Source organism: Cyprinus carpio, chromosome B12 (assembly GCF_018340385.1).
Source record: "Cyprinus carpio isolate SPL01 chromosome B12, ASM1834038v1, whole genome shotgun sequence".
NCBI classification, from domain to species: Eukaryota; Metazoa; Chordata; class Actinopteri; order Cypriniformes; family Cyprinidae; genus Cyprinus; species Cyprinus carpio.
Window position 1 is genome coordinate 24359406 of NC_056608.1, and position 23529 is coordinate 24382934.

The window sequence follows — 23529 nt, forward strand, 5'->3', positions numbered from 1 at the left end:
ATGCTCACACACACACACACACACACACGCTCACCTCACACACACACACACACATACACACGTGCACATGCACACACACACGCACACACACATATCAAAACACATGCTCACACACACACACACACACACAACACACACACACACACACACTCTCACACACACATACACACACACGCACACACACATATAAACACATACCACACCACACGCACACACACACACACACACACACAAACACACACGCACACATATACGCACAGACACACACACGCATGCACACATACACAAACACTGATAACTAGACCAGAAACATATTTTTGATACACTTTATTATTTTTGTTAATATTTTAAATTATATTTTATTTTCTGTTTTCACTTTAGTTAAAGTTTTAGTAATTTTGTTTTCATCATTTTTAGTAGTTTTTGATTATTTTTAATGTCTAAATATTTTTTATTCATTTTTATTTACATTTTTTTATATTTTAAATTATTAAGATTTAATTTTTATATTTTCATTTTAACTTTAGTTAAAGTTTTAGTAATTTTGTTGTGTTTTTGTCATTTTTATTTGTTTATGTCCATTTTTATTGATTCCTTTTAGTTTCAGTAAAATTTGGAATTAGATTATTATTTTTTTTATATTTTCTGTTTTCACTTTAATTTTAGTTAAGAAGTTAGTTTTAGTATTTTTTTTAATTTTATTTTAATTTTTTTTTTTAGTTTTTTTTATTTTTTTTATTTTTTTTTTTTTATTTTTATTTTTTTTTTTTTTTTTTTTTTTAATTTTTGTTTTTTTTTTTTTTTATTTTTTTTTTGTTTTCATTTTATTTCAAGGTTTTTTTTCAATTTTATTTTTTGTTTTATAATAATCTTGCACAAATGCAGATGCAAATCTTGGTCCATGCGTTACAAGCATACAGTATTTGTTATATTAGTTTTTGATTTATGATGATGCAGTTTTTTTGCAGTTGGGTTTTCAGCATACGGGTAGGTCAAAGACAAGGAGCGACAGATCATCAAGGACAAGTTCAAGGTGAGAGCAACACTTTAACTTTTCACACGAGCAGCTCAAAGACAAGGAGCGACAGATCATCAAGGATCATAAGGAGCGACAGATCATCAAGGACAAGTTCAAGGTGAGAGCAACACTTTAACTAAGTGTTTGCAGGGTTTTAATGACGGTCTGGAGGAGCTGTGTAAGATCCAGCAGGGCTGGGCGGTTCCTGATAAAGAGCAGCGGGACGCCATCCGTCAGGCTCAGAAGAGAGTGGTGTCAGAGGCGTACAGAGCCTTCCTTCAGCGGTGAGACCTTCACACACACTTACCAGCCAATCAGAACACAGCGGAGCACTGAGCTCATGGGTATATGCTTTTACAGATGCGCGAACATCTCCTTCACCAAAAACCCAGAGAAGTACCACCGCTACTCAGCGGAGCAGGTGGAGGAGATGATTGACAAGCTCTTTGACACCTCAGCTTAGGCCACGCCCACGCCGTCACCATAGCAACGGAGTCTCTCATACATGAGCTACTGTCTCCTGTAAGACGGTCTGCTTCATAACACACTACACAACTGGAACGTGCTTGTTCGTTTTTGCTTGCTTTTTGTATAAATGTATTTATGAATATGTTTTTGGGGGGGTTTAACTGCAGTAAATAAAGAGAATTCACTCCTGAAACCTCTGCTGCAGATTTCTTCAGTTTCTTGAAGTATGTTTCAAACTCAGAAACAAACAGAAAAGAAACAAAAAACAAGAAACAGAAAAGAAACAAACACACATTACATACACTGGTGTCGTGTGCATTAAAAACATCATAAATTGCGCAATGATAATGAATAATAATGCATTTATAATTATAAAATTGTTAATTATTTTTTATTTGTAATAATTAGAAATATTTTTTTTTTTAATTCTTATAATTTTAGATAATATATTTTGTTTGTTTATGATTTCTGTAATTATGTTATTTACATTTTTATTTTATTCTGTTTTAGTTTAATAATATATTTTTTTTGTTTTTTTATTTATTATATAATGAGATCATTATTTTCATTCCTGCTCTTTTTTTATTTTATATTTTTTTATTTTTTTTTATATTTTGTTTTTTATGATTTTTTTTTTTATTTTGTTTTAAAATATCTTTCCATTAAAAATAATGTATTATTATTATTTACCATTATAATATATTTTTAGTATGTTTTAATTTTTTTTTTATTTTAAATTGTTTTATATTTTTTTTTATTATTATTTTTTGTTATTATTTTTTCATTTGAAAATTTTTTGGTCTCCGTTTATGACATCAGAGCTTCTTTTTGTGTAGAAATAACTTTTCTCTGTGTTTTGGTGATTTTTAGTGTGTTTGAAGTCTTCTGTAAACTGCTTCAGTTCACAACAGCAAGCGCAAGTTAGATTCAACTGATTATTACGTTTTGAATATGGATATCAATCTTACAAAAACACATTGATTCGCTACAGGAGGCTGTTGTTCACCCCTCGGAGCACATTGATTCGCTACAGTTTTAATGGAAGGGCGCTTTTTATTTCACATCTTTTGGACTGAAGCAATGCAACACCCGCTGACTGCAATGATAGACCTTGAAAGACAATTTTTAATATAACTACGATTGGATTCGTCTGAAAGAAGAAAGTCATATACACCTTGGGTGCCTCGGGGCTGAGTAAAACGCAGCCTAATTTTAATTTTTGGGTGAACTAACCCTTTAAAGCAGGCCTAGCTGTTTTTCTGGGAGCGAATCTTCAGCCGCTGCAGTTTCTTATTCAGCCACTAGATGGCACACAAGACACTGCAGTACATGCATGACGTCGTCAACTCTACATCTCGCGCACTCTTCACACTTCCTCCTGCAGATGACATTAGTATGAGTGTGTGTGCTCAAGGTAACTGTATCTGCTGGACTGTGGTATATGAACAATATTGGAAAAGATGATACATTAACGACACGTGACATTACTGACCAATGCTAAAAATATTTAGAAAGGACAGAATGTGTGATATAAACTCTAAAAATAAAGATCTGTCTCATAGAATCAAACATTATATCACAACCCAAGTTTTTATTGGCAAAGTTACACTTTGGAATGTGACTGCTTGAGTTGCTGCAAAAAATAGTCAGCATCATGCCACATCAGTTACTTCAGCTCTAATATAAGAAATTACAGATAAAATATTTTTATTTATTTTTATTTTTGATTTAATTTTTTTATTTATTTTTTTTTTTTTTTTGGTGCAATTTAGTTTGTCGATTATTTTTTAGACCAATTTTCATAAATAGTCATATAATCTAAACCAAACAGTGCTTCATGTAGTAATAAAATATAAGTCAACTAACTAGTTCAAATATATTGTGTAACGTTGCTGAAACAATCTGACAACATTGCATTCATGTGTGTCACTTTATAGATGAGATCAAAGCAGAATCTGCTGTTTTATATTGAGGTGAGCACGTAAACACACACACACACACACGCACGTGTTTACTCTGTGCTCTCTAAACTGTCTTCCTTAATTCTTTCTTTTCGGACTCTTCCATATTCGGACATGCAGCTGCTGAGGGTCTCTGGGTGAATTCTTGGGCTGTTTGAGGCGTCTGCAGGGTTGAAACAGCTGGAGATCCTGTTATTATTATTTCAGTGATCAGATGAAAGCTGCAACCTGCTCCGATCTGGAATGTGCAACATGAACAAATTATATAATGATATTTGTTTTCAACCGCCTGACTTCATATGCATTAATGCATTTGAGTTTTCAAGAGTTTCAACACAACACAAGTTTGTTCATCAGTAAATAATAATGTTTAATTCATGTTAAAACTTTAAAGAAGTAGCTGTCCCAGTACAAATGTTATGACAATGCCATGACAAACAAAAATATGAATATATAGCCTATATATAGCAAAAAGTATACATCATTGTATAGTATAGTTATATATTTTATTTATATTATATTTTTATCAGATCATCAGTGAGTAAATAAGGCCTATTGTTTATGAAAACCGTTCAGAGTGTAAATAATTAATTCTATTGTTTCATTGGCTTTTGTTTACTGATCTTGCTGTAAATAAAGATGAAAATAGATTTATAACCCGCTTTGGTGGACCCTGGCACTCAGAATTTCTCATCCAGAACAGTAGAATCAAGTTTCCTTTTTAGGGGATGAGAATGTATTACGAAATTTGGCAAGGACTCGCGTCTCTAGCGAACGCTACAAAGGTTGTGGGCGGAGCCAATCAGGAAGAATGACGTTTGCGCGAACCAATCGCATTCGCGGGCGCGCCGGCGCTTGTTTTCTGATTGGTGGATGGAGAGTATGCGTCACCGGGGAGGTTTAGGTTGAGTGTAATCCGCGAATCGATTCTTTGGAACGGTTCATTTCAACGAGTCGGTCCAAAGAAAGAATTCGTCATCACGTACTCCAAGAGGTTTTAACAGGTTTAAAATAAATGTGTATGTAGATAAACAGAGTTCACTGACAAAAAATGTTACAGTAGAATAGCTACCATAGCGATTAATAGCAAAGGATTTAGTGGCCTATGTACTGAATCAAAGTCTAGACAATTAAATAGGCTACTATTTACGTTTTGTTTTATGTGACCCTGGGCCACAAAACCAGTCAGAAGGGTCTTTTTTTTTTAATTAGAAATTTTATTTGAAATAAATCATCTTTCCATTGATGTATGGTTTGTTAGGAGGACAATATTTGGCCGAGAAACAACTATTTGAAAATCTGGAATCTGAGGGTGCAAAAAAAAAAAAAAAAGTTCTTAGCAATGCATATTACTAATCAAAAATTAAGTTTACAGTAGGAGATTTACAAAATATTTTCAAGGAACATGATCTTTACTTACAATATAATGTATTGTTTGATATTGCTACAAATACACCCATGCTCCAGGTTCACACACATACACACACAAATATATATTATATATAGCCTATTATTATATATTATATATATTGCCACGTGTACTGTGTTAGGCTAACCGAGACTTGCATATTATGCTCTTTTGTTGGATTTGATTGCTTCTATTGGCATCATTTGTAAGTTGCTTTGGATAAAAACATCTGCTGAATGTCTAAAATGTAAAATTGGCATCATTTGTAAGTTGCTTTGGATAAAAACATCTGCTGAATGTCTAAAATGTAAAAAAGTCCTGCTAGTATGGTAGGCCTATAGCTTTTTCATAGTAAACCTAATAATTTAACTAATTTTTTTTTGTATATTTATTAGATTCGAATAGTTTCTAGTGACATTAAAAAGATATTATTACAATAGAATTATTTACTACTATTTAAAAAAAACTGGTAACAAAACAATCACACATATAGAATTGTTTAGTTTAAGTGAATACATGTCAAACGTTGTCAAATTCGGTGAGTTGTTGACTCGTGAAGCGCGATGCGCAAACGAATCGTTTTGCGAACTGAAAAGATCCGACTCCGACGAGCGATTCATTCGCTAGACGAGTCGCTTCCCACGATAGTTAGTTGCATGCAGGAGAGTCAGTGTGTTCTTGAGGTGGATCGTCTCGGAGAGGGGAGTCTGGACACACACTTGGAAAGAGAGTTTGCCTTCTCTTAAGGTCTCATCATGCCGGTTTTTCACACGAAGACGATCGAGAGTATCCTGGAGCCGGTGGCCCAGCAGATCTCTCATCTGGTCATCATGCATGAGGAGGGAGAGGTGGACGGGAAAGCCATCCCGGACCTGACCGCTCCCGTGGCCGCTGTGCAGGCAGCTGTCAGTAACCTGGTCCGGGTAAGAGCTCGGGGTTTACTCTCATTATAAAACTCTCAGCGTGGATGTGAAGTATCGCTGTTTGGTGTTAATGTATCCGCGAAAGTTTCCCGAAGTTCTCTCTCTGGCTTTGATCCGAGCCGAGTTCCTCCTTTTCCTCTCGGATTTCGCTCTGCCCACTGAAACACCGCTGCGCCACGACACGCCGTTCAGAGCATCTGATATCTGACCAAAAACATGAAACTAGTCTTTTAGCTGATGATTTGCTTCAGGAGCAAGAGCTGAGCTGCTCAAGGTTACACAGTGAAAGTACACGAATCAGTGCTTCACTCTTAAAAATAAAGGTTTTATTGGTATCTAAAGAAGTTTTTACATCATACTCTCTTCATAGTGGAAAATCTTCATTAAAATGTTTGATGCATCAAGAAAAAATGGTTCTTTTGACTGTTCGCTGGAAGGTTCTTTGGGGAACCAAAACTGGGTCTTGTCTGGCAGGGTTTGGAAACTCTGAGTGTTGTGTGGTCTGAACCCACATTCTTTCATGCAGGGTCTTTCATTTGAGATGCAGAGCATTCATTTAGACTGCTTCTTCTCACCAGCGTCTGACTAACCTCAGAGAACCACAGAGCGGTTCATGAAGATATCAAACCACATGATCTTTAACATCTATAGCCCCAACCAGAGTCAGAAGACTTTATAAAGGGCAACCGTTTCTCCTGGAATTGGTTTCAGGGACATTTTTACAATAGCACACGTTTTTCAAATCATAGAACAGACTCACGTTTTGTCCATTTATTTATAAAGGGCAACCGTTTCTCCTGGAATTGGTTTCAGGGACATTGTAATGTTTTTCAAATCATAGAACAGAATCACGTTTTGTCCTTTTATTGAATAGAGTAAGTGGTAATAATTTTGTTAGATGATAAAATTCTATGCTGTATACAGCCACTGATGTCTGTTTTTCTTTTTTCTGATTTTTTGTTTTTATTTTTATACATGAAAACAATTAATTTTATATATATATAAATGTGGTGTATGCGTGTATATTAAGTATCAGTATATATATATATATATATAACAGTATGTAAATAATTATAAACATAAGAATACAAATAAAAACATTAATTTGAAATATTATATGTATATATTATAGATAATAGTATGTATATATATAATATAATATAAAAACATTAATTTGAAATATTATATGTATATATATGTGTGTGTATTTAAAATGATTTTAAAAGATTTTTTTTTTAAATTTTAATGTATTATTTTGATGTTTTTTTTACATAATTGTTTTTTAATTTTTTTTAAAATTATGTAATTTTAATGTTTAAATTTTATTGATTTTTTTTGACCATCAGTACAATAATATAATTTTAATGTTATTAATTTAATGTTATTTTTTAATAAAATAAAATTTGTTTTATAATAAATTTTTTTGTTTATAGTTTTTTTTTGTAAAATAATAGATTTAAATTATAATAAATTACAGATCTGTAATTAATTTAATATATAATTATTTTTGTTGCGGTGACCACAAGCCCTAGTTAATTTTTGTCCCTGGTTTTCACATTATGACAGATCTGATCTGCTGTCAGTCTCTCCAGTCTCGTGTGTTTAAACGGAGGAAGGGAAGTCTGTCCTGGAGAGATTCTGCAGAAGTGCTTCTATCAGCTGTCTGCTGGCGTGTGTGTGTGTGTGTGTGTGTGTGTGTGTGTGTGTATGGTTACCTAAAACGGAAACAAAACCTTCAGAAGCCTTTAAATTCATCAACACACTGCTGCTCTTCAGTTATTCTTAGCAGCTGTCCAGCGTTAACTTTAGACTCCTGAAATAACAAGGACAGTGGTTTTCCTCCTTTGAGTCTGTCTCACAGTAACTTAATATCTACTAAAGCTGAGAAACTGAGGTTTGAGTCAGATAAGGTCGTGAGTTATTTAGGCGTCTAAAGGTGTCTCAGTCTGCATGTGTAAGTGTGACCCCACCCTGTCAAACACTTCCTGTCTGTGCAGCTTTAAAGGATGTTGTTTTCTCAGATATTTCATGCCGTTGTGGTTTCAGATGTCAATCATCTTCCTCTCAGGTTATTCTGAGATTTTCAGAGTGCTTTATAGCATGAAGCTCAATATAGAACAATATTGAAGCTTTATATGTGTAATTTGGTTTGTTAGTGGTGTTTAGTGTAGTTTCAGATGGGATATCAGAGCTCAGAGTGCTTAATAGAAATTATGTATTGATTCTGAATGAACTCTAGTGAACTATTCATAGTGACTCTCCAGGACAGAATGCAGAGACACATCAGAGTCGCTGAATCATGTACATTTATCCTGCTTTTTCTGTGAAATGAGAACATTATCAGTCATAAAGAATGGCATGAGCATGGCATAATTAAACTGAATAAAAAATAAACATCAGTATTTATTTTTAACAGTCAACAATAATAAAATAAAAATGTATACATATAAAAAGTAATTGTTTAAAAACATTCATTTCAAATGTTAAAAAGTAAATATGTAATATTAATAATTTTAAATATTAAAATATTAATTACATTAATTAATATGTGATTAAAACCTGCAATTATATTTACAAACATAACATTAATTCTTTTGAACCATATAAGTACAATAATAAAATAAAAATGTAAACATATAAAACGTAATTGTTTAAAAACATTATTTAAAAAAAAAAACATTTTAAATTTAAAAATCTAAATAAATTATTTAAAAAGTAATTATGTGATATAAAAAAAAATTATATTTATGTTTATATAAAATATATATTTTATAAATATTTTGCAATTATATTTACAAATATTATTTAACAAATTAATCTGAGTACAATAATAAATAAATATGTATACATATCATAAAATGTTTAAAAACATGAATTTCAAATACTTATATTATTTAGAATAATTTAAAAATAGAATTATTTGAAAAGTAATGATACAATATATTTTTTTTAAATATTAAAATATTAATTAATTCATTTCTTTTCACCCATCTGAGTAGAATAATAAAATCTGTAAAATGTATTTGTTTAAAAACATGAATTTAAAATAGAATATTACATAAATTATTTAAAATATAAAAGATTAATAATAATTATACATTTATTAAATATTAAAATATACAGTATATTTTGCAATTATATTTGTATAAATTATGAATGAACTTCTCTTGCATTGCCATCTCTAGATTCTTAACTCTTTTTATCTTGAAGGCAGAAGTCAGTGAGTTGCCTTCCATGATGTGTCACCGATCTAAAAATTTTATGGATTATGAATGAACTTCTCTTGCGTTTGCCGTAGCAGCACATATTTTGTGGTCAGTGTCTTCTTTCGGGTATCTTTTGTTTTGTGAAGTGAGAGAACTGCGGCTGGATTAGGCAACACTGCTGCTGATGAAGGTCATGAACTCCTTCACTTCTGATTTTAGGAGATTCCTTTTAGAAGAAAGGCACCAAAGGAGAAAGGAGTTGTGTTTATTCATCTTTCCATTTATTGCACTTGTTCCAGCCCTAAAAACATGGACTTCCAGATGGTTTAATCACATTGGAGATCTTAGACCTGATTCTCTTCCTAGAAAGCTTCTGCAGGAAGTTGCTTTAGACCGAAACAGCATCATCTCAACCACACACATCTCATTACCTTAAACAGAAGCGGCATTCATCTATGCACAAATCAGTTTTTTGATTATTAAAATTCGATAGATTGATTAATTGAGAGTGAGTCCGGAAATTATTGAAGAAGAAAAAGATTTTTTTTGGGGAAGTTATTTTGTTTTTCTTTCATAGGTCCCTAAAAATGTCATTTTTGTTGAATTTTTTAATCAGTTGCTGTTAAATCGTATACGTTTCATGACTTTAGTTACTTAAACAGGTGTTTTGATTAATAAAATGTTTTTTCAGACAGAATTAAAAAAAAAAGTAAAATAAAAAATAGAATCCAGAAAAATTAAAATTCTGAATAAATAAACCTCAAAACAAACAGAATATTTCATAGGGCCCTAAAAATGACATTTTTATTAAACTTAATAAATTGTATACGTTTAAATTATTAGTTTGTATAGGTTTAAATTAATTAGGCATGACTTATGATTTATACAACTTAATTTAATTTAAAACTGAATCCAGAAAAACATAAAATAAAATGAAAAAAAAAAACTGGGGGAAAAAAAAGTTGACAGAATTTGGGAATAAATAAAGTAGATTACACAGGCTCTAAAATGATTTTTGTTAAACTTTTAATCAATTGTTGTTTACTTTAATAAATTAGACATGCTTTTTGATTAATAAAATGTAATTAAACCAACAGCAGAAAAATTCACAAAGCAAGCCTAATTCACACTAGCTCTCTCTCTCTCTCTCTCTCTTTCTTTCTCTCTCTCTGTGTCTCTGTCTCTCTCGTTCTCTTTTTAATAACTTCATTAATAACTGCATTAGAATGCTATCAACGGCTCAAGCCTCCATTATCAGCTTTAAAATGATGTTTTGGAACCAGCAAAAGAGGCGTTGGATGAGAAGCGGAAGAAATAATCCTACTCACAATAGAGATTTAAGTACAAAAACCGGACAAATCCTTTTAAATATAACATCTGATCGATGTCTTGAGGTGTGGTAACCATAGTGGAATAATTGACTGCGCTTCACGTCGTGACCACATCACCACCTCAGGTGTGCATTATTTTTCTAATAATTCAACGGCCCGTCCTCAATTATTCCTGAGGTGTGGTTTTTTTTTTTTTTTTTTTTTTTATTTAGTGGCCCGTCCTCAATTATTCCTCTCTGTGTTCAAATTTGAGGTTTATTTATTTGCCCATTTTTGTTATAGAACTTCAGATAGTCATCCTGGAGCTTTCTGAATGGATTCTGGAAGCGTTGCTCTCTGCAGACGTGATCTGAGGAAGTCTCTCTGTAACGGAAGCTCAGCGCGTCCGGAAGTCTCAGGATTAAAATGTTCCAGCAGATGTTTCAGAGCTGAGAGAGAAGAGAGGAGAGGAGAGGGTTTTTAGAAACTAAACTGTTCCTCAGCATTCGCTCCAGCGCAGGCTGTGAGTCTGTTGTTGTTCATGTGTCTCGGACCGACCGGACAGATATAGAGTCTCTCTCCATGCAGCCAGCGCTCACAGAAGGGAACGTTTATCATCAGCCTGTAGCCGGGGAAGCAGTTTAATTACACGCTGAGATAATGTGTCCGAGGTCAGGTTTGGAAACGAGAGCAGAGCTTCATTCATGCAGAACGACAGAGTTTTCACATCAATCACAGAGTGTTGTTCTGCTGCCAGATAATTTATTGCTTTTGTATGCGGAAAGGAATGGATTATGTTATGGTTAGTGAGGATGGCTGTGGTTTATGAAGTTAATTGAAATGGTTTACAATCTGTTGGACTGGCGTCAGGAGTCCAGTTAAAGATTGACTTCTTGTTTCTGTGAAGTGCCTTGACTTCTATTAGTGCTGGTTATCAACAGCTTAATCATGTCACAGAGTGCAACAGTAGGTTCAAGAGGTAAAAATCCCATTTATGTGCTACATAAAGACATATATAACTATATAACAGACGATATATGATTCTGTAGAAGACAGACGTCACAACAAGTTTACAATCCTAGAGAAGTTGATGTTATCTTGGAAGCGGAAATTGTTGCAAGGAACAGAACGTTGTCTTTCGTGAAGCATTGCGTGACATACTTGCACCGCAAGCATGTTTATTTATGATGCATTTAAAAACCATAAAGGGATAGCGGAGACTAAAATGAAAATTAGCTGAAAATCTGCTCACCCTCAGGCCATCCGAGATCAGGATGAGTTTGTTTCTTCATCAGGTTTGGAGAAATGTAGCATTGCATCAGTGTCTCAGCAATGGATGCTCTGCAGTGAATGGGTGCCGTCAGAATGAGAGTCCAAACAGCTGATAAAAACATCACAATAATCCACAAGTAATCCACAGCACTCCAGTCCATCAGTTAACATCTGGAGAAGACCCTTGTGGATTATTGTGATGTTTTTATCAGCTTTTTGGCCTTTCATTCTGACGGCACCCATTCACTGCAGTGCATCCATTGCTGAGCGAGAAAGAGAAACTCTAATCTAATCAAAGTGGCGTTTCTGCAATTTCCACCATGATAGAGTTTTCTCTAGTCTCTTTTTACTCCAAATGCAAGTATTTTTATGGTATTCGGTGCTATAATAACTCAATTTTAAAATAAGATGGTTGTGGATGATTGTCTTATTCAGTAGAGACGAGCACAGGAGCTGCGTGTGTGTGTGTGTGTGTGTGTGTGTGTGTGTGTGTCTGTGTGTGTGTCATGTGTGTGTGTGTGTCTGTGTGTCTGTGTGTGTGTGTGTCGTGTGGTGAAAGTGTGGTGTGTGTGTGGTGATTGTGTGTGTGTGTTCAGTCGTGTCTGTGTCTGTGTGTGTGTGTGTGTCTGTGCTGTGTGTGTGTGATGTCTGTGTGTGTGTGTGGGTGTGTGTGTGTGTGTGTGTGTGTGTGTGTGTGTGTGTGTAGTGTGTGTGTGCTGGTGTCTGTGTGTGTGTGTGTGTGTGTGTGTGTGTGTGTGTGTGTGTGAGCTCTTCAGCTCTTAGGGCTCTTCTCAGCGTGTGTGTAGAGCATTGAGAAGCATGTACAAAGAGCCGTCTGTTAGCCGGACGCGAGCAGACTGTCCTCACATTTCCGCCGCTGGACCGTCAGTGTTCTGGACTCTGCGTGAAGCCTTTTATCCGCTGCTGTGAGTGTGTGCAGAGCTGACAGCGTTATAATGAGAGTGACAGGAAGTGACTTCATCATTAGGTGATGTTTCAGCATGAACTGTTCTTCAGTATCTTCAGTAGCAGTCTTCATTTACTCCCCTCATGTCCATCCAAACCCGTACGTCTTTCTTCAGTGGTAAACAAAAGAGGATGTTTTTACTGTCGTAATGAAGCTGCTGAGTTCCAAAAATGATGAAAACAGAAGTAGTTCACATTACTCATGCACTATATTTTGAGTCTCCTGAAGTCAAAATTATTCACTTTATTCAAATATGTTGTTGGATTTGACATTGAAAAGGATGAACAGCTTGCAAACAAGATTTATGATATTCACTTAGAACTGTTTTAAATTTTGTTTAGTGGACTTTATAAGACTTGGAATATATGAATATCATTCATTCATTCATTTAAATTTCTGCATTTGTATTTATTTTAATTAAGTTTAATTATTACATTTTTTTATTTAATTATTTTAAATTATTTTTGTTTTATTTTAAGTTGAATTATTTTAAATGACTTTTATTTGAAATATTTTTAATTAATTAGTTGCAATGAATTTTAGTCCTTTGGAATTATTTTTGATTTATTTCAATTAATGTCAGTTATTTCAAATATTTTTTATTTTAATTAATTAATTATAATACATTTTTACTTATTTAATTTTTTTATTTTTTTATTTTAATTAAGTTAAATTATTACAACTTTTTGTTTATTTTAAATATTTTTGTACATTTATTTTAATTAATTAATTTGTACAAATTTGAAATGATTTTGGATTTATTTTAAGTTTATTTTAATTATTTACATTATTTTAATTTATTTAAATTAATGAATGTTTTTACTTTATGACCTCAGTCTGTATTATGAAGAATATTCTGGAATTTATGCAATAAATTTATTTTTATGTTCCACAGAAAATAGTGAAAGATTGAAAGGCAACAGTTTCATTTTTGGGTGGACTATCCCTTTAAACTAGTGTATGATTTGACTAAACTGGTTCTTCCTGTCTGATAGGAATGCTGTAACCTGACAGCAGCATGTGTGTGTGTGTGTGTGTGTGTGTGTGTGTGTGTGTGTGTTTTAAACACAAACGGCTGGTATGTGAGTGGTGTGAACTTCCAGGCACCCGTCACTGTTTCTATTTTAGCTGAGCAGCTCGTAAAGAACACACTGCTCTCTTTTGTGAGGAAACGTGGACAGAGAGCGAGTGAAAAACAGAGGAATGTTCTCTGATCCAGCATCATGTATTATACGATTTGTCTGAGCATGACTCATGAGGGACCTGAGTCTTCTCTAGAGACCAGAATAACACAGAGATGTGAAAGCGGACTTATTTCACATCACATTACAGAAATAAACTATAGACCTGAGCAGGCTACTGCACGTATATGCTGAGAATGACAGACTTGGGTATTTGCATCATATTGAAATCACATCAGTGAGCTATTTTTGGGAGAAAACGGTTGAACGTGGCCTTGAGTTTCCTAAGCGAGACCATATTGTCAGCCCGCAGATGCTGGAGACCAACCAAACATGAAGTCATGTGGATGACAGCAGACCTGCTCGTGTGGTTATCTGGAATTAAACACTGACTCACAGACGTGGAAATGTTGAAATGACTCTGAATGAAAGGTCCTGCTGGCTTGACGAGAGCCAAGCGGTCGTTACGGTCGTAACAGCTGTTATTTTGTACTTTGCTTGAGAGACTTAAATCAGCGTAATTATTGACTTGTTTATAAGATGATGTGTAGCTAGAGATACAGAGTCACAACCGTTTAGTTGCGATAAATGTTCATTTGATTAAAATATCATTGTGAATGTGTGCATTGGGGACAATATAAAGAAAAAATAAATGCAAAAGTGTAGTAAGTTCTAACTGTTTGATATGCAGCTACAGTATATGCAATTTTATTGAAATGATAAGAAAAAATAAATGTAAAAGTGTGTTTGTTTTTTGTTTCTTTGTGTGTGTGTGTGTGTGTTTGTGTGTGTGTGTGTGTGTGTGTGTGTGTGTGTGTGTGTGTGTGTGTTCAATGTGTGTGTGTGTGTGTGTGTTTGTGTGTGTGTGTGTTGCCATCATGAGGAGAGACATGCCGCCTGCCTTTATAAAGTAAGACACACACACACACACACACACACACACACACACACACACACACACACACACCTTCTGTTGAAGGTAAAGGTCATGGAAGGCATGTTAAGTGTGTGTGGTCCTGTGTGAATAATGGCACTGCACTCTGTGTTTTGTCTGCAGCATCAGCCTTTAGTTTTAAATGAAAATCTGTGTGCAACATCAACCTCACAACTCTAAACTTTTCTTCCTTCATCTTTTTCTGTGTTTTTAAATGCCATGGCTTTGATTCGTATGGAATGCATGAACTTATAAAATGCACATCTTGAATGCATTGTATTATTTCATCTTTTTCTGTGTTTTTAAATGCCATGGCTTTGATTCGTATGGAATGCTTGTCTGTGTGTGTGTGTGTGTGTGTGTGTGTATCTGTGTGTGTGTGTGTTTGTGTGTGTGTGTGTGTGTGTGTGTGTGTGTGTGTGTGTGTGTGTGTGTGTGTGTGTGTGTGTGTGTTGAGGAAGGAAGTGCTCTAATGCAGGTGTGTTGACTAATAAATCAGATGTGGACACAACTACACCTCCCGAGAGGAGCACTAGAGCTCTTCTACATGCATTAATGCCTCAGAAATCATACACAATCTCTGCTTTACTCTTGAATTCTGAATTATTATGCTGTACGGATCATTCAGAATTATTAGTGTTGTACAGTATAAGGGTTGTGCACACTGAAGTTGATTTGCATCTACATACAAACCAGAGACTTTATCGAGGCAACATTATCAACATGTAACAATGTATCAATTGTCTGCATTACATCACTGCTCATTTGCATAAAAATTGAGCTCAACTTAAAGGGACAGTTCACCCATAAATGCCACGTCGACTCATTCTAAACCCGTGTGACACAAAAAAGACATTTTAAATAACGCATTAGATGGTCTTTTGCACTCTTAAAATGAAGACAGGCACTTTTAAGATTCAGAAAGGACAATACGATTCAAGTCCAAGTCTTCTGTTCTTCTTGGTTTGTCTTTTTGGTTGTAGGCTAGGCAGTCTTTAAAAGTACTGGAACCAAATCATTTTCATGACATTGAATCTTCTGAATCAAAGGCATTTCTTTTGCCTTATTCAACATATTATTTGTGATTTTGACTTGAGAGACTGGAGCTTGCATGCTTCAAAAACTACGAAAACACCATAAAATATCATAACATTGTTTAAAGTCTTCTGAAGTAATCAGTAATACTGATAATCTTCATCTCTTGTGGGATGTTAAGTGCTGCAAACAGATTCTCTTGTGGGATGTTAAGTGCTGCAAACAGATAGAGTCAGTGAGCAAATCCTTTAGAAGTTCTATACAATCAGTGATTGAATGATTCAAATCACAGTGAAATCCCAACTCTCACTGAAAATGAATGGCTTTCAGTTGATTTATCACTGCAGATGACCCTCAGTGTGAACGTCCCTCAGGAACACAGTCCAGCAGCTTCCACAAACATCTGTGTATCACAGTGCTGTTTAGGGAATAACTAAATAAACTAAAACAGGAAATAGCTGAAAATCTCCTGAACCATGAACCATCTCCAGACCAGCAGGACTGGTTCACGGAGTTTTATCTGTTCGAGTTTGATGTTGCTGATCTCAGAGCCCGCAGGCATGCTGTTTTGAGCTGTTTACTCAGGTGTTGTGTCATTCTTATGGTTGGGGTGTGCTCAAACAAGATTTGTTTACAATAGCGACATGTTAGACGAGTCTGAAAGCCTTTAGCTTTAGCTCCTGCGCAGCTGCTGTGAGTCATACGTGAATTCATTCTGCTGTGCTCAGATCCCTGACTCAGGAGGAACGTATGGATTACTGGAAACACTGACACACATAATGGACAACCTCTGCTTCCCTATAAATATAGTGTGTTCCTGTGTGGCCTGGTGCAGTAATGCTGATTAAAATATATATGCATTACTGTAGCCTTCACACACACACACACACACACACACACACACAGCCGTGACCTTGCTCTCCTGTCTCACACACACACACACACACACAAAAAAAAAAAAAAAAAAAAGTAGTGACATTGCTGTAGTCTGTCCTGCCACAGAGAAATATGTCACCAGTCTCCATTCTGCAACTACAACAAAACCCTCCTGATGACAGTCAGACACAGATGAATAGGACGTGTGTGTGTGTGTGTGTGTGTGTGTGTGTGTGTGTGTGTGTGTGTGTGTGTGTGTGTGGGTGTGGTGTGTGGGGGTGTGTGTGGCTGTAATGAGGGAGTGTTGTGGGGTGGGGCTTAATGCGTCACGGTGAAAAAACGTGATTTAGCAGCGGGCTGACTATGAAAAAGTGTGTTGTGGGGACTGGGGCTTAATGCGTCACTCTTACGTGAGTGAGAGAGGCTGACGGTGAACTATACAGACTCAGCACATGTAATGCATATGATCTGTGCGCACTGAAATTTCAACATCGGTTGTTCTTTTGCATCCATTTTTATGCTTGCAAATGTAAACATTAGGTGTTCTGTGATGTTCTACATTGTGCTGTTGCAAACTTATCTGACGCCAAGATGATGTTATCTAGCTGGTTGACATAGATGAGGTTTTGTTAAATTTGCAAACGTGACTTGCATTGTATGCATTCATGATTTGAAAGTACTGAAATTTGCAAACCAGTCAGTAATGATTTGCATTAACTGCCATTGTTTTCATGCAGTTTCTGAATTGATGGAGTTGCATTATAGGTATATACTTTCCAGACTGCTGATTATTTATTTTTACATTTAGAATATTTACAATAAAATATTTCTAGGAAATATACATTATAAATATTTATTTCCAAAAATACTGGGCAGCACAATTGTTTTCAACATCAGGAATGTTTGTTGAGCAGCAAATCATCATATTAGAATGATTTCTGAAGATCATGTGACACTGAAGACTGGAGTAATGATGCTGAAAATACAGCTGCACATCACAGAAATAAATTACACTTTAACATAGATTCACAGAGAAAACAGCTGTTTTAAATTGTAATAATATTTCACAATTTTTACTGTATTTTTGATCAAATAAATGCAGCCTCGGTGAGCAGAAGAGTCTTCTAAGATACTGAGTGTTTCAGGAGACAGTCAGATGAATGTGAAAGCATAAGAAAGGCCGTAACTAACTCTCCTCTCTCTCGCTCTGTTTGGTCGTGTTCTCTGTAGGGTTGAGACCGCGTGCACTAAACTGGTTCAGGCGGCTCAGATGCTGAAGGCCGACCCGTATTCTGTCCAAGCCAGAGATTATCTGATCGATGGGTCCCGCGGGATCCTGTCCGGAACCTCTGACCTGCTTCTGACATTCGATGAGGCCGAGGTGTGATGCTTTTAAAACCATTCAATGCCTTCATCCCTGTGCGTCTGAGCTCGTGCATCGATGCTGACAGAACATGTGCTCTTCTCCCTGATCTCAGGTTCGTAAGATCATCCGTGTGTGTAAAGGGATTCTGGAGTATCTGACCGTGGCTGAGGTGGTGGAGTCCATGGAGGACCTGGTCACTTACACCAAGAACCTGGGACCAGGTATCTGAATATTATAAGCACATTAAAAACAACATGAGCCGTGTTTTATATGCAGTTATGTGGAGCAGGATTTGGACCAATAAGATTTCACTGTGGGCGGGGCTTCACACTGTCATGATTATGTGGCTGATTAGGACAAAAACAGATGAATTTGGACGTGTTGAGTTGTTGCCTTGTGCATGTTGTTTTTTTTATTGTGATTTTATTTTTATTTTTTTGCTTCTATAATTATGTTACTTCCTATGTTATTTCCTGTTTGTTTGTTATCTGTTTCTGATTTGTGTTTGTTTTTCTTGCTCTGTGAAGTGCATTATAGATGAATACTTTCCAGATTGTTGCATTTTCTCTTTTAGTAAAGATAAAAAAAATATATAAAAAAATTTAAATAATAGTAACAATATCCACAATAAATTATTTCAATATTTCTAGGAAATATAAATAAGCTACTGTTAAAATGTGCTTTATTTTTTAAATTGTTTAAATTCTGATTTGTGTGTTTTTTGGGGATTTTTTTTTTGGCTTTTTAAAGTGCATTATAGATGAATACTTTCCAGATTGTTATATTTTTTTCTTTTAGCAAAAAAAAATAGTAAATATTTAAAATATTTACAATAAAATATTAAAATATTTCTAGGAAATATCAATATAAATACACCAACCTTAAAGTGTTCAGTAGAGTTTTTTTTTTAAATAAATTATTACTTTTATTAATCAAGGATACATTAAATTGATGGAAAGTGACAGCAAAGACATTTATAATGTTACAAAAGCTTTCAGTTTCTTTTGATCTTTCTATTTAACAAATTATCCCAAATTATTGCTTAACGCTTCATGTTGCATCTGATTTTTTTGTTGTTTTGCTTCTATAATTGTCTATAATTTTGCTGCTCATATTTCACTAGATTTTCTCATCATCTCATTTATTTTGTGTTCACATTTATTGTTTGGCTTTTTAAAGTGATCTCGAGTGGTGCTTTCAGTTAGTATGCTACTTTTGGACTAAACTGGTCAATCAGTCCCTGTTTACCAGATAAAAGCATCACATATTTGACTGTATTTGTGTTCACAGGCATGACGAAGATGGCCAAGATGATTGACGAGCGGCAGCAGGAATTAACTCATCAGGAGCACAGAGTCATGCTGGTCAACTCCATGAACACCGTCAAGGAGCTGCTGCCCGTTCTCATCTCAGGTCTGAACTGACCTCTGACCTCACAGATCTAGAGAAATTATTACTTTTATTCATCAAGGATGCATTAAATTGCTTTAAACTTACAGTAAAGGCATGTATAATGTTACAGAAGTCTTCTATTTTAAAATAAATGCTGTTCTTTTGGACTTTCTATTCATCTGTGAATCATGAAAAATAAAATGTATCACAATTTCCACACAAATATTGTGCAGCACAACTGTTTTCAACATTGATAATAATCAGAATGTTTCTTGAGCAGCAAATCATCATATTAGAATGATTTCTGAAGATCATGTGACACTGAAGACTGGAGTAATGATGCTGAAAATACAGCTGCACATCACATAAATAAATTACAGTTTAACAGATATTCACAGAGAAAACAGCTATTTTAAACTGTAATAATATTTCACAATTTTTACTGTATTTGTGATCAGATAAATGCAGCCTCGGTGAGCAGAACGTATCTGTTGGTGTCTCACACAGGCATCAAGATCTTCGTGACGACCAGGACGTCTCAGGGTAAAGGTGTGGAGGAGGCGCTGAAGAACAGGAACTTCACCGTGGAGAAGATGAGCGCCGAAATCAATGAAATCATCCGCGTGCTGCAGCTCACGTCCTGGGACGAGGACGCCTGGGCTAATAAGGTGTGTGAGAGGGCAACGGTCACGGTGTCTTTACATGCATGCAGGATAAACCCACCTCACAAACACACAAGATGCAGTTTACTGTACGCATGCACGAGTCTGTGACCTTATATTATTCATTACGCAGATTATACATCATGCATGCATATGCACTCTAGTGTTGGTTTGAACATGAAAAATAAATTGTAAAAGTATTTTTAAATCTAGATTTGAAGGGAGACGTTTGCAAATACAGGTGTGTTTGTGTGTTGTGTATTTGTGCAAACTATAACAAGTTCTTCCAGATCACTTTTGGACTAAAGATACATTGGAAATGAAGACTTTTGCTTCAAATGTTTGTTGCTTTTTGCTCACTTGTAAGAGTAACAATGATGCGGTTGAACAGTTTTGGGAATGAATGTGTCGTATGAACCTGTTTCTCTAGAGCTGCATGCTATTCATTACTGCATGCGTGGAAATATCAGCATATCACAGTTTTCAAAGCTTCTGGAATCAGTATGAATCAGTCTCACAAACACATTCCACCCAAAAAAAAAAAAAAACGCATTCCACTCCAAAAAATAAAAAATAAATCCAAAGAAAGAATGGGACAGAAATGGAATAAATTTTTTGAATATTAAGTTTTTATGAATTATGGTAATGATATGGAATGACGTTTTTTGAATATTTTGATTTTTGTTATGTGGTTAAAAATATTATTCAATTATTTTAATTGAATTAAAGAGCATTTTTATTGCTGTAATTAGTGTGGACATTTTAGTATTTTTTTTTAGTTTTTTTTTTCTAATATACATTTAATTTTATATAGTTTTACAGTAAAGTGATTTTTTTAAATTAAAATAAAATGATTTATTTGCATTACACAAAATGCAGGGAAAAATAATGTAAATGTATATATAATAAATATATTTATATAATAAAAATATTTTATATAAATAAAAAAATAAGATTTTATGTAACAATTAATCATGACAATTAAGCAATTTTACCCCCACATTTTCATTACTGTTATATGGGACAAAAAGAAAGTAATTTTAGTTGTTTTTTTTTGTAATTATGATATATTATGATTTTTATATAATCCTTTATGGTAAAGGGAATTTATTTAAATTAAAATAAAGGGTACACATTGCATACACAATATGCAAATGTTAATATAATAATTATGTTTTATATAAATATAAAAAATATAAATAATGTCAATCCTAAAATCTTAACAGTTCTAAAATAGGCTTCATTTTCTTTAATAATAATATTTCTTGTTTTTCTTATAATTTTGGGGATGAAATCTAGAGGTTTGGTGAGATCGAGGTTGAAGGATGTGGCTTTAGTGAGAAGTAGGCTTGTGTTTGTGCATCACAGTGTTTTTATTTCTTGATTTGTTTGCTCTTGTCTCTCAGTGGATCTTTTCACTCGTTCTTGTTCAAATGTGTGCTCTGTTTCTCCTCTCTGGGTTTGTTTTCCTCCCTGTAGAAGGTAAGGATCTGTGCGCATGCGCTCTCTCTCGTGTGTGTTAGCAGGTTTGGGGATTTGGAGTGAAGTGAAGTGATGGCTGCTGGCGTTTGTCCCGTCACTCGTGTGTGATGCTAACAGAACGGAGCTGCTAACGGAGTTTAAACGCCGCAGTTTGATTAGACGATTTAATTCAATTCAAGTCAAGTTTATTTTTATAGCTTTACAGATAAGTTTCTGCATTATATTTAGCATTAGATGTCAAGACGATCTCACGTGTGATTTGCTTGTCGTTTCATAATCGCCATCGCAGAAATTTAAAAGTTTCCTTTTTTCAGCATCAAGTCATCTAAAAATATGAAAATAAATAATAAAATAGTGAGTATTAGGGATGCAGTGACTTAGAAATTGACATTTTTTTATTTAATTTAATTATTTTGTTATAGTTGATAACCAGTATGGTGGTTGTTTATGCTCACCGAGGATGACCAAAAATACTTTAAATTTGTGAAATATTATTACTATTTAAAACAGCTGTTTTCTGTGTGAATCTCTGTTAAAGTGTAATTTATTTCTGTGATGTGCAGCTGTATTTTCAGCATCATTACTCCAGTCTTCAGTGTCACATGATCTTCAGACATCATTCTAATATTGCCTCTCACCAAATATTTATGATAATTATCAATGTTGAAAACAGTTGTGTTGCACAATATTTTTGTGGAAACCGTGATGCATTTTATTTTTCAGGATTCACAGATGAACAGAAAGTTAAAAGAACAGCATTTATTTGAAACAGAAATCTTTTACTGTCAATTTTGATCATTTTAATGCATCCTTTCTGAATAAAAAATATTGCTTAAAAATATACAATTTATTAAAAAATTATATATATTGTTAAAATAATAATTATAATTTATTAACAAAATTATATGCTTGTTTTATATACTTTTAAATATATAACATGCAGCAAAAATAATAACTACTGTACACGATTTAACTTTTTGATGCACATTTAAAAAAAAAAAAATATTAGGCAAAAATCTAGTATAAACTGAGGATTTAATGCTGGAGAAGGGAGGGCTCACTGATGGCTCTGTTTAATGTTTAACATGTCTCTGTCCTGCTGTGTGTGTGTGTGTGTGTGTGTGTGTGTTTAATCTGGTATTGCTCTGAGATCCTGTTTTCTGAATACTGTGTGTGTGAATGTAGGCTCTTATCACTCAAGATAATAATAATTAAAACTCTAATACTTTCAGAATGGTGTGTGAATAACCTGAGCCGATCATTTCCTCCTCCACATCATTTCCTGTCTTCTCTTTGTACCTTTTAAAAAAGCTTCTTCAACCAGCCCAAGGTGGTTTTCCGGTCTCAGATGTTTTATGTGGTCTCTCAGCCCACAGTCCCTTTAAAAGACCAGCTTGATGGCTTGCTGAGACCAGAAAACCACCGTAGGCTGGTTTAAGAGGGTTATTTAAGCAGGGTATAATCAATAAATGTGACTACAAACTAAAAAATGAACTTAAATACAGCACAGACGATACATAGTCCAGGTTGAAGAAGAGCCAAAGGCAGTGGGTTTGACAGATGTGTTTCATCATGAGAGGAACTGTGAGGTTTGTGGGTTCGAGTCTGACGCTGCAGAAGTGTTAAACATCTCATCTCTGAGGAAACTGATCTGCTGTGATGCCTCAGTATCACTCAGTAAAGCACACCGAATATCTGTGTGTGCTTAATTACACATTATCGTTTTTTGGGGGGGCCTGTGGTCCCCACGAGGGAAAAAATGATTAGAAACAGTAAAATATGTTTATCTATAAGTGTAAGAATACAAACAGGTTTTCTGTAAGGGGTAGGTTTAGAGTCTTATGAAAAGTCTATCTTTAAAGTCTATGAAAAGTCCCCACAATTCACAGAAACAAGTGTGTGTGTGTGTGTGTGTGTGTGTGTGTGTGTGTGTGTGTGTGTGTGTGTGTGTGTGTGTGTGTGTGTGTTTTATCTCCTGTGAGTCAGCATTAGAAAACAGCAGCTGATGACTCTTTTAACCAAAAAAGGTCATACTACAAACTCGCTCGAGTCAGCTTTAGATCTCTCT

At 34.6% G+C, this 23529-nt stretch overlaps 1 protein-coding gene and 1 pseudogene across 1 annotated transcript in view; both read left to right on the forward strand.

Annotated features, from left to right (window-relative positions):
* LOC109093890 (exocyst complex component 7-like) overlaps window positions 1–1679 on the forward strand; it is an 18305-nt gene extending 16626 nt beyond the window's left edge. The window contains 3 exon segments of the mRNA XM_042734863.1: window positions 992–1033; window positions 1169–1302; window positions 1379–1679. Of these exon segments, the coding sequence (XP_042590797.1) occupies window positions 992–1033; window positions 1169–1302; window positions 1379–1481 (279 nt within the window). The 3' untranslated portion in view covers window positions 1482–1679.
* A 3807-nt stretch (window positions 1680–5486) lies between these two features.
* LOC109093889 overlaps window positions 5487–23529 on the forward strand; it is a 31602-nt pseudogene continuing 13559 nt past the window's right edge.